The 18210-nt window shown below is 43.6% G+C and overlaps 1 protein-coding gene across 1 annotated transcript in view; it reads left to right on the top strand.

Moving 5' to 3' along the window:
* Window positions 1-18210, top strand: part of LOC147609028 (RNA-binding protein 1-like) — a 54250-nt gene that overhangs the window by 26239 nt on the left and 9801 nt on the right. The window contains exons 3-4 of the mRNA XM_086788760.1: window positions 6110-6431; window positions 6890-6951. Of these exons, the coding sequence (XP_086644886.1) occupies window positions 6110-6431; window positions 6890-6951 (384 nt within the window). The remainder of the gene's footprint in view (window positions 1-6109; window positions 6432-6889; window positions 6952-18210) is intronic.

Genomic DNA, 18210 nt, shown 5'->3' with positions numbered 1-18210 from the left:
GGATGCTGATGCAAACTGTGGATTCAGGGCTGGAAGCTGCTGCAAGCTGTTGATTCAGGGCTGGAAACTGCTGTGGACAGAAACGCAGACCTGTAGGGAAGCTGCTGAACTGAAAACGCAGGTGTTCTGAGGCTGCTGGACAGAAACGCAGAGGATCTGATGCTGTTGGACCGAAACGCAGGTGATCTGATGCTGGACAGATGCAGAAAACATTGGCTGAAACCTGGCGTTGAACTGGGGCTGATCTATATGCTGAATCAAGGCCTGAAGTGATGCTGAATGCAGGCTGATTGGATGCTGATAGCAGGCGCCTAGGGCTGACTGAAGCAAGGGGTTCTCAAGGGCTAGAGAAGCAAGCTTATGAGCTCCAAGGGCTGGATTAGTCTAGGGCTGAAAGCAATGATGCTCCTAGGGCTGAGGAGGAGAGCTCTTAGCACAATGAAGACTGAATAAGAAAATAGGCTCTATGCAAGCCTATTTATACTAACTGGAGGTTGGTCATTTAATAAAGTTTTATATTTATAAATGCCCAATAATGCAAATAATGCTAAATAAATACTATTAAATATGGAAAAAATACCAGATAAATCCCAGTAAATTCCCTAAGGCTTCGGGGATGTTCTAAATGATGCACAGGCATATGAATGCATATTATGCAGGATGCAGAGTGCTTTCTGATGCAAACCCTAAGGCTTCTACTGACTCTACATGCATGAATGATTCTCTCCAAGTGGGTTAAGGGACTTAACTGACTGACTGACCCACTAAGGCTGAGGAATGACCTACGTAGCTCGTGCCTGACTTATCCTGGACTAAGGATGTACAATGGGGTCACGGCGTACGACAATTATCATCCTATTGGGCTCTAAAACTGTACAACTGTTGCACTTCTGATGATGAGCCATCTTGTCACCATGCACTGAGTGCAGAGTGCATGTGACAGGTTATCTCATATATGATTTATTTCATTGGTATATGATTTATCTCATTGATATTGGTTATTTAGACACAGTTGGCTCTTGTGCTTGGGTCGTGTCTGGCATGACTTTTGGAATAAAAGTATGTATGATTTGGATTTCCTTATGAAAATATGGAATTTTGGATGTCTTTGAATAGATATCATTATATATATATAGAATTGGGATGGGCTGAATCTGGCCCTTGATTATTTAGCATATGGAACTATTTTGTCTCGCCTATTTATTTGGGACATGATTATGATATCTGGACTTATGGGACTGTTTTGTCTCGCCCATTTATTTGGGACATGATTATGATATCTGGACTTATGGGGTTGTTTTGTCTCGCCCATTTATTTGGGACATGGTCATGATATCTAGACTTATTATGGGGACTTATTTAGTCTCGCTCATTTAATTAGGGTGATTCTTTGGATTATATTGGATTTTTGAGACTGTCTTGTCTTGCCCACTTGATGGGACATGATTATATCTTGGATATATGGCTTGAAGCTTAAAGTTGCAGACAACTTTTAAGAAGCTGGGGAGGATGTCACGAGCTTGGACATTCCCCTAGGTTTCAAATGTGGATGGCTTTGGATGCCCAAAAGATTAAGGATGTACAAGCTTTGGGAATGGGAGATTATGTAGTATAAAGCACCAGCTGCCCAAGACAGTTTCTTGGACACAGAAATGGGCATTAGAGCTCAAGTGTCAAGTGGAAAGCATGTATGGTGAGCTCTCAAGGATTTGGGAGAGTGTAGCATTAAAACATGCTTCTACATAGTTCTCACATACATTTCTAAGAGGGTGGAATACAAAGGAATAGACTCCTAAGGTTACTATTTTTGGACAACCCCCATGGAAATTCTGTTTGTGTCATTGCGTCCGTAAGCTAAGAAAATGGGGGGACATGTCAAATTACATTTGGCAGAAGGTCTACCAGTCGGGATATTTTAGAGGTGAAGTTTTGGGGAGACCCATCTCTTAGATTAGGACATGTGGTAAGAAAGTGGATCAAAGGGAGACAAAGTGGCCTCACACTTGTCATTATAGCCTTCACTTTCTTTTTTTTACTTGTGGGAGCCCCAAATCTATAAATTGGAGCCCTCTCTCTTCATTTGAGCAAGTTCTCTTGTTGCAAATTAGCCTCTACCATGTTGGTTGCCCGCATTCTCATCAACTATTACTCGTGGAGAGTTCCTACACTTCTTCACTCCCCTTTATAGAAGGTTTCTCTACTAGTTTAGCCTCTTGATACCTGTACCATGCTATACCGTCCTTGTACCCATTGCACTAACTGTTGTACCAACCCATGTAACTGCTATAGGGGCTGATTGGAGGGCTGTACCTAGAAGGTTTCTCTACTAGTTTAGCCTCTTGATACCTGTACCATGCTATACCGTCCTTGTACCCATTGCACTAACTGTTGTACCAACCCATGTACCTGCTATAGGGGCTGATTGGAGGGCTGTACCTGCTATAGGGGCTGATTGGAGGGCTGTACCTACTGTACCAGATTCTGTACCTGTTGTTTTGAGGGATGTACCTATTGTACCAGATTCTGTACTTGCTGTTCCAGCCACTGTACATGCCATTCCAACCATGGTACCTGCTGGTTATGCTTCTATATCACCGGTACCCGTTGGTTATGCTATTGTACCATCTTTACCAAGCCTTTTGTACCTACTGTACCACCTAGAAGTGAAGATGTACCGGCTAATTTGATTGTTGCTTCTGTTGTTTTGTTCCTGCAAATGTACTAACTGGGAGTATGCATGGATTTGCGTGTATTCTGGTATCTATACATGTATATTGGATTTCTCATGGATTACTTGGGCTTTTGTATTGATGGCCTTATTGCAATTATTACATGTGTACTATGATAATCTGGCAAGAGTCCCAATGATTGGGTGAGCCCCCAAAGCTTGTACAGAAGAAATACTCTTTGGTAAAAAAAAGGATACCCAAGGGGGGGATCAGCCCATTCCGGCCCCCGTATCGTGCCCATTGTGCAAAAAATATATTTTTCAAAATGGATTGAATGTGGATGAATGGCTATGGTCATGTTTAAATGTTAAGTAACATTTGATGGTATCGGAAATTATGAGTATCTAGAGTTCTCTGCCTAGGATGTCCCTAAAAACGAGATGTAATAATCTCGTGTGTTTTTCCTTTTTATGGTTGTATCGCCTTAATATATAAAAGGCTCCATCTCCTACATTAACCCTGATTAGAGTGGGGGGGGTTATTTTGAGGGTTGATGTATGTTGTTGCTATGGATAGAGCTCCCATAAATCAAGCCCAACAAGAGAGTTCTAGGATGTGGGTATCATTGTCCCCTAGATCGCTAAATTTTTGGGCAACCATGCTTAGACTTGGAGCCTCTGAGCCATGCTCATACGCAAGACTTTGAGCTTGGTTGAGCCTATGAGCCATGCTTAGACTGCCGTTGAGTTGGCATAGAGAACATGCCTTAGTTGGAGATACGGTGCAGTCCGGAGGCCTTCATAGAACGTGTTGAAGATCTTCTCAAGCATCTCCACCTTTGCTCTAAAGGGAGGTTTATTGGGATTCAGAGACTCGTGTGTGTGTCCACCTCGTGTATGTGAATCCTTGTTTGTGTGTGTGCACGTGCAAACAGCCCCTAAAAGGGGGGTTGTTCTTGTGTGTGTGTGTGTGTGTGAACACTCACTTATGTGTGTAGGTGAGAAAGTGTGTGTGAACCCACTCTTAAGTGGTTAGCATTATATCTAGATTCTAGATATTATACCTGTTTGACATAAACAGTGATGTCATTCAAATAAGCCTCTATTATTAAAGCATTGTACTTGGTGAAGCTTTAACAACACATCAATCAATCAATTATCATTGAGTCGTGCAACACTTTGAACACTCTCTCTCTCTCTCTCTCTCTCTCTCTTGCTTTGCACACACCCATACCATGGATATCTTCCATCCACCCTAGATTATGTGCTACACCTGGGAACCCTAGCCCTAAAACTTAACATTGTCAAACTTGCTAATGGTGACTTGAAAAACCAATCTCCTTTTTCCCATTAGTATACACAACAACTTTACATAACATCAGCAACTAGTTAGCATCTAGACTCTGATTTCCTCCTCCTCCATACAATACATCAGTCCCTGAACACCATACTTTCCAGAACACTGTAAACCTCATTAGACCAAAAAGTGTTGAGACCCCTGAGCAGGGCCAACTTTTTTGCCTAAAACCTAGTGAGACCAAGATATTCTGGATTGCAGCACCTAAGAGATATATCTGTTCACTTTGGTCCATACCCTTCTTAAAGCATGGCATCCCCAAAGTACGTGCCATGTGTCTTCTTTAGCAGTCAAGCATTTGGGACATCTTCCTCTTGCCCATTCCTATTGCATAATTTCTCACAAGTAGGCAAAGCACCCAGCATACATTTCCATAAAAACACAATGTACTTAAGAGGGATTCGCAAGCCCCATATATCCTCCCATCTCTCCCTCCACATCTGCCAACCCCAATTCAGTCTCCAAATTTTATTCACCCTATTCTACACTGCATTTGCACAAGGGTGACCCTCCCTTCCAACACCAGTCTTTAACCCAATGCTCACTGTTAAAGACAATGGACACTTAAACCACCAAGTAAATGCATTACTAAACAATGTAATCACAACATTGCAGGTGCTCGCGATGAGACAGAGGCAACTTACCTCAGTAGGGAACATAGCCTGTTGCGAAAGGAAAAAGGGTCTTTTCCAATCTTGTCATAATTTGTTCGAGCTCCCTCCAGCCTGCCACTCTGAGATCCCACAAATCCTTTAGATGAGAGATACCTTTATTGTTAAACCTTATGGCAATTTTTTTATCAACTTCAGCTATAGGGGGTTTGAATAGATGAGACCACCAAATAGGGTAATCAAGCAAGGAGTTACCAAGGACTCGAGCAACCATTCCATTCAGTGAGTCCAATGCTTTCCTTCCAAGCCTTAATTAGAAAGGCAACATAAGGTGAGCCCTCAATCTTCAAAGGGGCATGTGAAAAATTGTCCTTCTAGTCCATAAATTTTCACAAGCCCATGTGTTTAACTAAGGACACCTTAACAATCTCTTGTAGCATTACAGTCCGATCAACAGCCAAGACAAGAGCATCTCTCAGCTCCGTAGCAATTCTAGCTTTGGCCTGTTCGTGCATGTTTAAGATCCCTAGCCGCCCCCCGCCTCCCCTCATTTTAGGCATAGAGACTTTGTCCCAAGCAATCTAGTGTTGTGGCGTAGTTTTATTACTCTAGAGAAAAGCTTTAATAGGTCTTGGAAGCTTTAGCTAGTGTGGCATTTTTTTGAAATTCACAATAGGTGTCCAAAAGTAAAGGAAAGGCAACAGAATGGAGTTAATGACTGTGATTTTGGCATGAAAAGGGAGGAGCACATATTCCCATTTTTTTAGTTTGCCCTATATTTTGGAGAAGATCCATTCAAATATCTGTTGTGGTAGTTCCAACTCCCACTGGACATCTCAAGTGCCTAAAGACTTCTTCTTTGTGCATAACATGACAGCCCCAATTGTGTAACTTAAAAGAATCATCCTTTGTCAAAGTGATAAACCTAGATTTAGCAATATTACATTTAGAGCCAGAGGCATTGGCAAAACATTGAACAATATTCATAGCTCTTCTCACATTGTCACCATCAGCCTTAAGGAAAAGCGGTGAGCCATCTGCAAAACATTGAATAACTAACTGACCGTTCTCTCCCGTTTTCAAACTAGAGATATCTTCACCTTGAGCTGCCTTCTGTAGAGCAAGAATCAGGGGATGAGTGGCCACAGCAAACAACAAAGGAGCAACAGGGCACCCTTGCCTCACAGATCTCATTAGTGGGAACCAGCCAATCAGGGAACCATTGATTATAAGTTGAGAACAAGCACCTCTTTCTAATGTGAATACACATTGAGAAATCATCCACCCAAATCCCAACTTCAATAGACAATGACTATCTGCATCAATTTGGTGTGCCAGAACTATGAGCACTTTTCTCTTCACTCTTTGTTAGCTGTTGTGCTGCAGAAATGTTGAAGTGCTTGTTGATCAACATTTTTTGATATGTTGTCAATTTTCTTATATTGAAACATTCTCTTGTTTTGGTGATGACAGAATGTGTATGGGCCTTCTGGAGCGATGAGTGCTGACATTCCAGGGCTTGCCCCTCCCCCTGAAATGAGACCTTATTTACCAGCCGCGGGCAGTGGTTCAGCCTCAATTATGGCTCAAGATAAACGGGGGATGGGATTTGATACGGCTGTAGGTTCAGGATCAGTTTTAAGTCCACTTGGTGGAAGACAAGATTTTTCTATGAGACAAGAGCGGCCTACAGTTCAAACAGGTGGTCCTGGCCTTGGTCTGCCTCCTCTGGATGCTTCTGCAACGTTGTACGTGGAGGGGATTCCAGCTGATTGCAAACGGAGAGAAGCAGCACGTATCCATTCTAATTGTTAGTGTTCTGATTTTAATTTGATTGACCTCTATGGTAAGTAAATTGAGCCTCATAATGGCTTACACAACCCCCTTTTGGAAAGGGATCAGGTTCAAAAGAGGGAGGTGTAAACAGTGCTAAGAAACTCTTTACATGGTTTGGGATCTTTCTGACATGTATCTTGTCACTACATGTTGATATCCTTCCACGGCCATCATTCAGCTTGTTGAAGAGCTTCTTCATGTGCCATGCGGTTGCCAATTCAGCCCTTAAATGCTTCAGCCAATCAGCAGTGGAAATGAGTTAACACCAATCTCCTGTTTGTTAAGTACCATGTGCCTTTTGATCATTGGGTTAGAAACATGTCATCAGAGAAACATTTAAAAAACTAAACATATCATTATTTGGCTAAGAAAGCTCTTTGAAATTTTTTAAATGTCTACTTGACCAGACAAGCACAGACATATTCCGACCTTTTATTGGGTTTCAAGAAGTCCGGCTCGTGTACAAGGAGGCTAAACGGGTGAGTAACTCTCTCATTATGCTACTGTGTCAACACCTCTCCCATTTGTTATTGTGATCACAACTTTACAAAGTGACAGCTTACTAATAAATCATGGTTCGTGAGTTGAAGGTAAATTTGAGTATTTGTGTGGGTATGCATGGAGCCTTGACAATTATTGGTGGTTTGTATAAAGCATAAGGACAAGATTAAGAATCTAACAATTTTATGTGCAAGTATTCAGAGGCCATTATGCTAAGGCAAAAGTAAAAATAGAGCTTTATAAAAATTTGAAAGGCAGTACTTCAAGTCCTGAAAACCTGTCAAATCAGCACCTGTAAACTGATCGTTGGGCTATAAGTAATACATTAATTGTATTAAGTTTATAATTATATAAGATAAAGTGTATGTAGAGAATAGTGAATAAGTAAACGGGAATAGTGAGTAAATATAAACAAAAATTTGACTTTTGAAAACTGGTCACGACTATCTGTTGAGGAGCAAAACAAGTGTAATGAAAATCTTTTTAAAATCTATAGGAATTACAGTAAGGAAGAACTGTATATAGAAAAACCTTTTAACAGTTGGGGGATGTGGAGGCAGTAGTCAAGTGGTCATCATCGTTTTGTAACGTCTGGCAATACTGTTGAGCAGTGGATGCCATTATTGGCTGTTAAGCAAGTAAACATTGCAAGGATACAACAGCATAGAGCTTCACTGTTGCATTAGCAGCATGGGCTTCAAGCAAACGCATAGAACGGGCTGCCAACAGGTTCAAATCTTGATATGGACGGCAAGGATAGTTGATAGAGAGAATAGCTAGAGAAGCCTGGGTTCAAACCAGCAAAGGTCTGGGCCTTGAGCTGTGTATGGAAGCTCACATGTAAAAGGATCAAGCATGAGCACAAGCTTGCCAATAACTGTGTTTAAGAGCTCAAGAACATGAGAGTGTTGGAATGAGGAAGCATGCTGTGGGACACCCGGCTCTGCGATGTAAATAAATTACCATTAATGATAGAGGGGTGGTGCATGCCCACTAAGCCAGTGTGTAGAAAAATCACAAAAGGAGTGAAGAAGACAATAGACTGCACTGTACAATGTGGAAAATAATATCTTGGAGTTGAAAAGTTCTCAGTAGGTGGCAGTAGTGCCAGCAACGTGAGTGGAGGTAGAGAGAAGGAAAAGAGAAGAAATAGAGAGAGAATATAAATAATACTAAATATATATATTGTGTGTGTGTGTGTGTGTGAGAGAGAGAGAGAGAGAGAGAGAGAGAGAGAGAAAAGAAAGAAAAGAAAGAAAAGAAAGATTTTATTAACGTCTTCCAAAAGACCGAACTCGGCCTATGAGACAAATCAGTGTACCTGTGTGGGGTATCCTCTGTCATCCCAACAAAATGAAAAAGTACTGAACTAAAAAAGCTGAATCTGGGTGTGCAATAAGTACAATGAGTGGGGGAGGTGATGGAGCTCTACTACTAGGAGAATGCAAAGCTATATGCATGGAGTATACAATCATGATATGCAACCTAGCTAGCTCCATCCTGTACCATACTGGGGGTATAGAATGGTATACATCAATGAAGGGGGTGTCCACAGCTCCCTGAAGAACATGCCTGGGTCTGCTCTGAAGCGAGCCAGTCGCTCCGCACTCTCTGTGAAACTGAGCTCTGATCTCTGTCATCTCTCTCTGGTGTAGGCGTAGTAATCTGTGTCTTATCGTCCCCCCTCTGGAGCTGTCTGAGCCTGTAATGATGTCTCTCTGTGACGCTGTATGTCTAGAATGAATCTCCCTAGTATGCGTTGGTCTGCTGCCTCAAAGATCTGGCGTAGGGAATGTGGCTCTCTGAATAAAATGGGATATCTCTCTCTGATGGCTGTATATGCTCTGCATCTGCATACATAATGCTCCTCATTCTCCACCTCCTCTCTGCACAATTTGCATACCCTCTCCTCTCGGGGGATCCGTGCTGCTCTGCCAGTCTCGATCTCCAATCGATGTGATGAGACTCTAAGCTGACCAATAGCTACTCGGGAGCCGTGTGGTAAAAAGCCCTCCATGTATCTAGGCCTCTCTATAAATCCATCATCAGTGATACTCATGAAGTGATCTTTGTAGTATAGCATCTTCGGTGGAAGAGGCTGTGTAGGTGATATCCATGTCTCTCGTGTACAGAGCTGCCATAGGTCCTGTCTCAATACTCTGTTCCTCTCACTATGAGAGAGACGGATATGTGGTGCATCCCTGTCATACTGGAATGGTGGTAGATGATCCATGTCTAGGCCATGTTGTGAGAACCAATGTGTGACCTGTGAGATGCCTCAAAAGCTCTGTATGACAATCTGTCCTGTGGCATCTCTCTGAATCTGTCTAGCAAGCATATAGTGTGGAATATGGCCTCTACCATCATAGGAGACGCAGCAAACTCTGCTCAGATAACGTCATGAGGTACTAACGATTTGCTGCGTATCATGCGTGCCATCATGAGGTCATGTGGTCTCTCTATCTGTGTCCACCAATGGGTAGCAAGTCCTGGCGCCCATACCGCTGCTCCATACATCAGTGCCGGTGTGACTAATGTGTCAAATAGCCACCCTTTCATCCGGGGTTCCTGAAAATGCGCCTGGTGGCACTGTCTCTCTAGCATAGCCAATGCTGCATATCCCCGTGTCAATCTGGCTCTGGCTGCTGAACCCATGGTGAAGCGCGTGGCTGCTGCAGAGAAGGTAACTCCTAGGGACGATGCCTAGCTCCCAACTCTAGTAAGTGGTCCCCATAATGTCCTCTGTCTGGTCCAATGTCCTCTGATGCCCGACTAGCCCCTATCTCCTCTGGATCCACAGGGTGGAGGATCTCCATGTCATCATAGTCATGCACCTCACAATGTCTACTCTGTGTGTGGGCATTGAAGTCACCCGTAAGAAATACTTCCCCTAGTGTAGAATAATGCATAATCTCCTCTGACAGACAAGTGTATGGCGAGGCTCCTGTCTCCTCCTCCTGTGGCATGTCCTCTGTAATGACATAGGAGGATCCTGATGGAGGAAAGTAACATAGGTCTATGTATATAACCCTGTCCTGTGAGAGTTGTAAGCTGATCCACATGTATCTGGCCTCTGGATCCTGTGCTACCACTCTCAGTCTCCCCTGTAGCTCCCGTCTGAATAGAACTGCTACTCCCCCCGACCCTCTCGAGGTACCCTAGCGTGTGTGTCCTCCTGTATGCTGACTCCCACTGGAATCCCTCTACTCGAGGTAGCCCTCTCTCTGGGCTCTGATGTGTCTCTGTCAGAAGTATGATGTCTCTCCCCACCATAACATGCTCCAGTTGTCCAAGCTGCACCCATAGTGAACCATTACAGTTCCATACTGCCATGTGTATCTCTGTCAGTGGCCTGGTCTGTGTCCCATAGGCCCCAAACCGCTAATCCATGGGCCGGCCATCAGTGATGACCTGACCATCTCGATAGAAGGCCTTCTTGCCTTCTCTCCTCGGGTGTAAGACTCGTGGCATGCAAGCTCTCCTATGCTCTAGCTGCATCCTCGTGAGATCATCATCCAAGAAAATAGGAGCTCCCTCTAAGCCTCGTAGTATGACCCTCTTCCTCATGAAGGTGACCCTCTCCGTCTCTCCTGCAAACTGTAGGATGAGGGCTCGCTTGCGTGTTGAGTCTTTCCCGGCTCTCCATGCTTTGGTGAAGGGGAGAGGGTCCTCTTCCCTGTAGCCTAGCTTCATGCATAGAAGCTGTCCATCTTTCTCGGGAGTGGAGTTGGGTGTCTCGGCTATACCTGTGACTCGAATGTTGAGGCGGCGGGCATGCCTCATCTTCTCCTCCTCAATGGTGGTGTGAATGATTTGATGTTCTTCCCTTTGAGTCTCCTCCCTCACATCTTTGCGGATGTTCTTCTTCACCACCTCAACCCATCCTGACTGCTTGGCTTCGAGTTTTCCCTCCATGTCCTTTGTGATCTCCTTGGAGATCTCTTCTTTGATGGCCGTGAGAGAGTTCTCATTGATCTCCCCTTCTTCCTTCTCGGTGTTCTTGACGGCTACCAGTTCCACTTTCAATGCACTCACCTCCTCCTTGAGTGCTGTGTTCTCTTGTTCAAGGCCTGTGACCCGTGCTTCGAGGGCTATGATGTACCGATGTAGTTTGTTCTCCACCTCATTGAGGTTGGAATCGGATGTCTTCTTATTCTCCTTGATTAGTGCCTTCATTGCCGTCTCGAGCGCCTCGAGTTTCTCTTGGAGACTCGGGGCCATTCCTCGAGATTGAGGAGAGAGAGAGAGTTATGTTGCAGCCTTGGGGGCCTCAGCAAGGGTGGGTGCTGAAAGGGGGGCGCGCACCCTAGCGGAGAGGGAGGCGACTTAGCATATTGCCAGCAGTACTGGTCGTCAGTGGCGAACAGAGAGGGTGGAAGCGAACACAGCGAAGGCAGCGGTGAGCAGGGGCGGCCCAGGGAGAAGGCGGTGGCGAACAAGGTATCTTTTGTGTGTGTGTGTGTGTGTGTGTGTGTGTGTGTGTGAGAGAGAGAGAGAGAGAGAGAGAGAGAGATGAAATGAAATGATATATTAATGTCTCTAAGAGGCCATTGTAAGCCCAGCGGGGTGTGCAATGATAGACTCAACCACGTGTCCAAGAGATAAAAATATAAAGAGAGAGAGGGGGGGAGAGAAAAGAGAATAGGGATATTGCACAGTACACCGCATTGAGCGGGGAACAAGCCCCGGCCCCTTTCAGGAATTTATTCAAGAACAATCCACGGGCACGTTGGCCAGGATCACTACAATCAATGAATACAAAACAAACAAATATGCCGATGTAGGATATCCAAGTCGATGTCAATATCGACATACAAGATCTTTGATGTCGAGCACACCACAAGGATGACCCATAAGTATCTCTCACTGGGCTAGTACCAGATCCAATATCCAAATCCAATGGATCCAAGTCCAAGTCCAAGTCCAAGTCCAAGTCCAAGTCCAAATCCAAGTCCAAGTTCCATGTTCATGTCCAAGCTTCATGCCCAACCTATATGTTCAAGTTCCATGTTTATGTCCAAGCTTCATGTTCCATGTCCAAGCTCTATGCCCAAGTTCTCCATGTCCAAGCTATATGTCCAAGTCCAAGAAACACTCGCTCATCCCATGAGAATCTCCACAACTCCTATAGCCTTGTCCATGAAGAAAACCATGGAAAAGCTCTTTCTCGCAAGAAAACTGATATAAAACCTGTTTTAATGGTTTATGGGCGATAAAAACATCCAAAAAGCAGTTTTTAGGGTTTCTGAAATTTATGTCCATACAGTTCCGTATATGTCCGTACATGCGTCCGTATCGCCCATGCGTATACCCATACAAGTCTAGGGCTAACCATACATCTGAAAAGCAAGTTGGAGAAGGTGTTGATGGCAAAGAAGAAACTCTTCATGACCATAATGATGTCCATACACACTCCACGATCTCCTTCAATCTTCAATGATCTTGTTCATGGTACTACAAGAGAAGTCCAATCGTTTTTACACTTGTAAGAGACCCTACTTTTTGCCAAAAAGCCTTCATGCTTTTGCTTTGCCTTTTTAAGCTTTGCTTTTCTCTTTTTATTTTTATTAATAAAATATTACTCAACTTTTGGTGCTTTGCTGTTCTGGCTTTAAGGCCTTGCTTTTTGGCCTTAGAGTTGCTTTTTGACAAAGCGTCTTTTCGCTTTTTGGTCCGGCTCAGTCTGCCCTTTCCAATGGTGCCCTTGGCTCACGGTCAACCTTGTTTGACTTTTTACTTTCTCCCTACTTTTTAACCAAGAATGGTGCCTTTTCTTAATCAATCCTTATGGACTCTGTCTCCATGTCTTCTTCCACCTGTCTGGTGTCCAGGCATGGATTTCATCATGTGAAATAGAGCTACGAGAGCCAAATAGTTACATTCCCTCCCTCTTATATCGTAGTTGTCCTCAGCTGCAGACTGCAAGTGTTCCAAGCACATCCATATGTTTCAAGGTACATCAAGTACATTCGTATGTTTCAAGGCACTAGTCCCATCTGGTGAGCTTGTGCATCTTGTCTTTCCCCATATCTGTGGTGTTATCTGCTCATCTGGCAACATCTCATTGCCTTTTCTTTGACCAATGTCCTTGTTCTTAATGGTACATCTTCATGGCCTGTCACATGTGTTAGATAAAATAAATGCATACTTATCTCTTGCAAAAACTAGACACAAGCTAGTCAACAAACAAGTATGCATCATTCGCGTCTATTGGGTATTCCAGCTACTGGCCAGGTAGTCTGGAGCCCAATGGACTATCACATGCCATAAATCCAAGCATTGTCCACACATCAAAAACAGCACACAAAATCAAAGAAATTCAAACATACATCAGTATGCAATCCACAAGTAATGATCCTCCTGTTCATGGATTGTCCTGTCTGGTTTCATCGAAACTGTGTTGAGCCGTCTGGTCACTAGGACCGCTCAGACTTTTCCTCAAGGCCATTTGGTCACTGGGACTGCCTGAGAGTTTATCAATAGTCATCTGGGCTATTTGGTCGCATTGACCACCGGACTATGAAATCCAATACAGTCATCCGGGCCATCTGGTCGCAATGACTGCCCGACTACGAAATCCAATACAGTCATCTGGGCCATCTCGTCGCAATGACCGCCCGACTGCGAAATCCAATTCAGTCATCTGGGCCATCTGGTCGCAATGACCACCCGACTGCGAAATCCAATAAAGTCATCTGGGTCATCTGGTTGCAATGACCGCCCGACTGCAAAGTCCGATATATCTGGCATCGTTGCCGTTCAATGGGTCATCTAGCATCGTTGCCTCCCATATACAAATCTCGTTCTAGCATCATTACCGTCCATATACAAATCTTGCTCCTTGGGCTTTTTGGCATCCTTGCCACCCAAACTAGAGCATGTCCAAATAACCATTATAAGCAGAATAATGATCAATTCCAATCCAATATATATACAGTGAAGAGGGCTAGAGGTATGATCCCTCCCTCTTGAATTTGTCTTGATCGCAAGATGTCCATATCTGTACTTCAAATACATCTCGACCACCCACTTCCTCAATGCTCATAAGCTCGAAGTATATCTGGATAGTCCTAGAAGTACTTCTTTGGCATCCATTTCACGTTCAACAGCGAATAACTCTTGAATTCCAAGAGGAACTTTCTGACCACTGTCTTTCCTCCTTTTCTCACAGAATGAAACACAATCTGTTGTGGCTCTTCCACCCCTGGTGGATTCTTCAAAACAAGTTCCTCTTGTACATGGTTTCAATAAATTGTCATGAAAAACATTATATATCCTCCAATGATCTGAAAGGTCCAACCGATGACATATCATTCCCTGACTTTGGCAATCCAAAGATAAAATCCATAGCAATATTCTCCCATGGATCATTCAATGGGTGCAATAATCCTGCTGGTGTTTGTTGATCAAACTTGACCTTCTGACAAAACAAACATTCTCGAATCATAAAGCTCAATGTCTTTCTCATACTAGGCCAATAAAAATAGCTCTCTAAAGCTTGAAGTGTAGTCAAGGTGTCTCTATGCTCTGCATGGCACTCTTCCATTACTTTGGCCTCAATTCCTTGTGTTACACATGACCTGGGTTTGTATCATAAGAAAATCCTTCTTGATGACATAAAAAAGTCACCAAATTTCTATTCTGCAATCTGTTCCAAAACATCTTTGAAATCCTCTTTGGTAGCATAAGGATCCTTCATCAAAGTGAAATCCATATGGTAACCCATAGAAAGCGCATGGCTTAAGGGTCTCCGAGATAATGCATCTGCTTCCTTGTTGGCTTTGACATTCATCGGCCACAACATGGCATGCTTGGTTCAAGACTGCTCCAATGCAATCTCATCATGTTCAACCACAAAAAAAAGTCATGGTACTCTTCTGATGTCATGGCCACGGGTCCCATCAAGAATTTCTGTAACAACCTCATGGTTGTTCCCTTCATGAGGCCCATGGTCTCCCTCTGCTCTCGACATGGCTCTGTCACCCCAAGAAAGTTTCTTCAAAAGAAATCCCGCTCTGATACCACTATAAGCTCAGCGGGGCGTACAATGACAGGCTCAACCACATGTCCAAGAGATAAAAATATAAAGAGAAAGAGGGGGGGAGAGAAAAGGGAATGGGGATCTTGCACAGTACACCATATTGAGCGGGGAACAGGTCCCGCCCCCTTTCAGGAATTTATTCAGGAACAATCCACAGGCACGCTAGCCAAGATCAATACAATCAATGAATACAAAACAAACAAATATGCCGATGTAGGATATCCAAGTCGATGTCGATGTCGACTTACAAGATCTCTGATGTCGAGCACACCACGAGGATGACCCACAAGTATCCCTCACCGGGCTAGTACCAGATGCGTCCGTATCGCCCATGCTTATACCCATACAAGTCTACGGCTGACCATACATCTGAAAAGCAAGTTGGAGAAGGTGTTGATGGCAAAGAAGAAACTCTTCATGACCATAATGATGTCCACACACACTCACAGTTGCATAGAAACGCGTTTCATACAGGTTCGAAACGTACGAAACGTTTCGAAACGTTTCGTCCTGTATGAAACGCGTTTTTTTCATCATCCAATTTTTTTTTATTTTTTTATTTTTTTTTTATTTTTTTTGTGTACAATGTAGAGACAGATTGCATTGAGAGTTCTCTCCCAGGATTGCAGTTCAGGGCCTTGTGAGAGAAACTGGAGTACATGGACTCTTTTTCACATGAAAAAGAGAAATAGACTCTCCTCAGCACAATTGGAGAGGCTTGTCTTTTGTCATTGCAATCTCTGATTGCTAGAACAAAAGGGTCATCCCATTGAGCCTCGCCAAGTGAATCCAGATAAGATTGATATCATGAAGTGCAAGGAGATTCTCGACATTCCTCAGGAGGAGAGAGACATCTATTCTATGCTCTATGAGGAGATCATGGCTCCGGCTCGCACTACAAGATCTTCTCGAGAGGCTAGTACTAGTGGTGCACCTGCACCTCTAGAGGATGAGGCATTTGAGGACTCGGCTACCGGCAGTGACCTTGAGAGTGAGGCTGCAAAGGCAAAAGATGCAGATGAGGATGAGCATGAGGATGCAGATGAGGATGCAGATAGTAGCTAGCAGCTGCTGCCAGTATCATTTTATTTGGACATGTTATTTAGTTTGAACTTTGGACATGCTATTTATTTTGATCTTGGATTTTGAGTCATGACTCATCACCCACGTGGTGATCCTTTTGATTTTTGCTTAGTCATCAGTGATCACCCACGTGATTTGTGATATCATCATATCTTACATGTATTTTGTTTTTATTGAAATGAATTCAATGTGGTCTCTTATAAGTTATGTCAACAGTTTTTTCTTTTCTATATTTCAAGTTAAAAATATACATGTTTTTTCTATTTTGTATGAAACCTTTTTGTACCCGTTTCTTACCTTTTATGAAACGTTTCAAAACGTATGAAACCCGTTTCATACCTGCCGTTTCTGAAACGCCTGGCAACTATGCACACACTCCACGATCTCCTTCAATCTTCAATGATCTTGTTCATGATACTACAAGAGAAGTCCAATCCTTTTTATACTTGTAAGAGACCCTTCTTTTTGCCAAAAAGCCTTCATGCTTTTGCTTTATCTTTTTAAGCTTTGCTTTTCTCTTTTTACTTTTATTAATAAAATATTACTCAACTTTTGGTACTTTGCTTTTTTGGCTTTAAGGCTTGACTTTTTGGCCTTAGAGTTGCTTTTTGAGAAAGCGCCTTTTAGCTTTTTGGTCCAGCTCAGTTTGCCCTTTCCATTGGTGTCCTTGGCTCGCGGTCAACCTTGTTTGACTTTTTGCTTTTTCCCTGCTTTTTGACCAAGAATGGTGCTTTTTCTTAATCAATCCTTATGGACCCTGTCTCCATGTCTTCTTCCACTTGTCTGGTGTCCGAGCATGGATTTCATCATGTAAAATAGAGCTACCAGGGCCAAATAGTTACAGCCATAATGGCCTATGAGACCAAAACTGAGAGTACATCTGAAGTCGGTGTCTCATCAAAGAGAACAACCAAATGAAACTAAAAAGTACAATAAAATGATTATCTTACAGTTATAAGAACTGTAAGTAAGACTCCTAGATGATGAGTAGAAAATATTGGAAAATGTATATCAAGTAGATCCATGTATGCTAATCAGTTGAAGTGTTGTCCTCTCCTCAGATCAAATATCTCCGCCATGGATCTCTCTAGAATGGAGAGGTCGTAGAAGTGAGATAGGCACCTTTGATGCCGAGCAATAATGGCTCTGATCTTGCGATGGTGAGGATGCTGTGGTCGGGATCCTGGTGGGTGTGGCCGACGAGCACGACACTCTATCAATGGTGACTCCCTGGGAGCATGGTTGGTGTCTTGATGGCCCGATGGGGGAGGTATCAGGTGTGTAGGCTAGGGTGCTGGTGCTGAAGAAATCTGTCAGGATCCTCTGTCTAGGTACATCATGGCTTGGTCTCTTGTCTGCCAAGAGGGTCTCTCTATGTCTCCTGAGCTCAAGTAGGAACAATCCCAGGCATCTCCGATCCTCAAACTCCATGACCCTGCGTAATGGCCCAAAACTCTCGGAAGAGACAGTGATATCTCCATTGGCAAATGTAGTGCTCCTCTGTCTCTTCATCCTGGTAGCATAGTTGACAAATGCGGTCATCCGAGATCTGATGCACATATCACCCTATCTCAATCCGCAGTTGGTGTGATGAGGTCCGGATTTGTCCAATGGTACAACATATCCCCTGTGATAGGTGTACATCCATGTACGTCGGGCGGGTGATGAAACCATCTGGTGAGTGGTGCAGAAAATGGCTCTTGTAATGAGGCATTTTCGTGCCTAAGGGCTCAAGGGGACTAGTCCATGTCCTCTCTATGTCCACTCTGATGATATCCGTGCCTCTATCCGCAAACCATGTAGGTCAAACCATGATCTCATCTGAGCATACCAGCAATGAGTATCTCCATCCTCTGCCAACTGCATGGATGAGGTCAATGCCAATCGGGAGTACCTCTGCCGAGAGAGAGAGAGAGAGAGAGAGAGAGAGAGAGAGAGTTTATTTTTGTTTTGTTTTGTTGTGGAAAGAGGATGCATGCTGTGGGACACCCAGCTTTGTGACATAAATAAATTACCATTAATGATACAAGGGGTGGGTGCCACTAAGCCAGTGTGTAGAAAAATCACAAAAGGAGTGAAGAAGACAACAGATTTCACTGTCCTAGTGTGTGGA

Source organism: Cibotium barometz, chromosome 52 (genome assembly GCF_041138505.1).
Source record: "Cibotium barometz isolate CiBa-2024 chromosome 52, ASM4113850v1, whole genome shotgun sequence".
In the NCBI taxonomy this organism is placed as follows: domain Eukaryota; kingdom Viridiplantae; phylum Streptophyta; class Polypodiopsida; order Cyatheales; family Cibotiaceae; genus Cibotium; species Cibotium barometz.
Note: the sequence above shows the minus strand (reverse complement) of the source record. Positions and strands in the feature narration are given on the sequence as shown.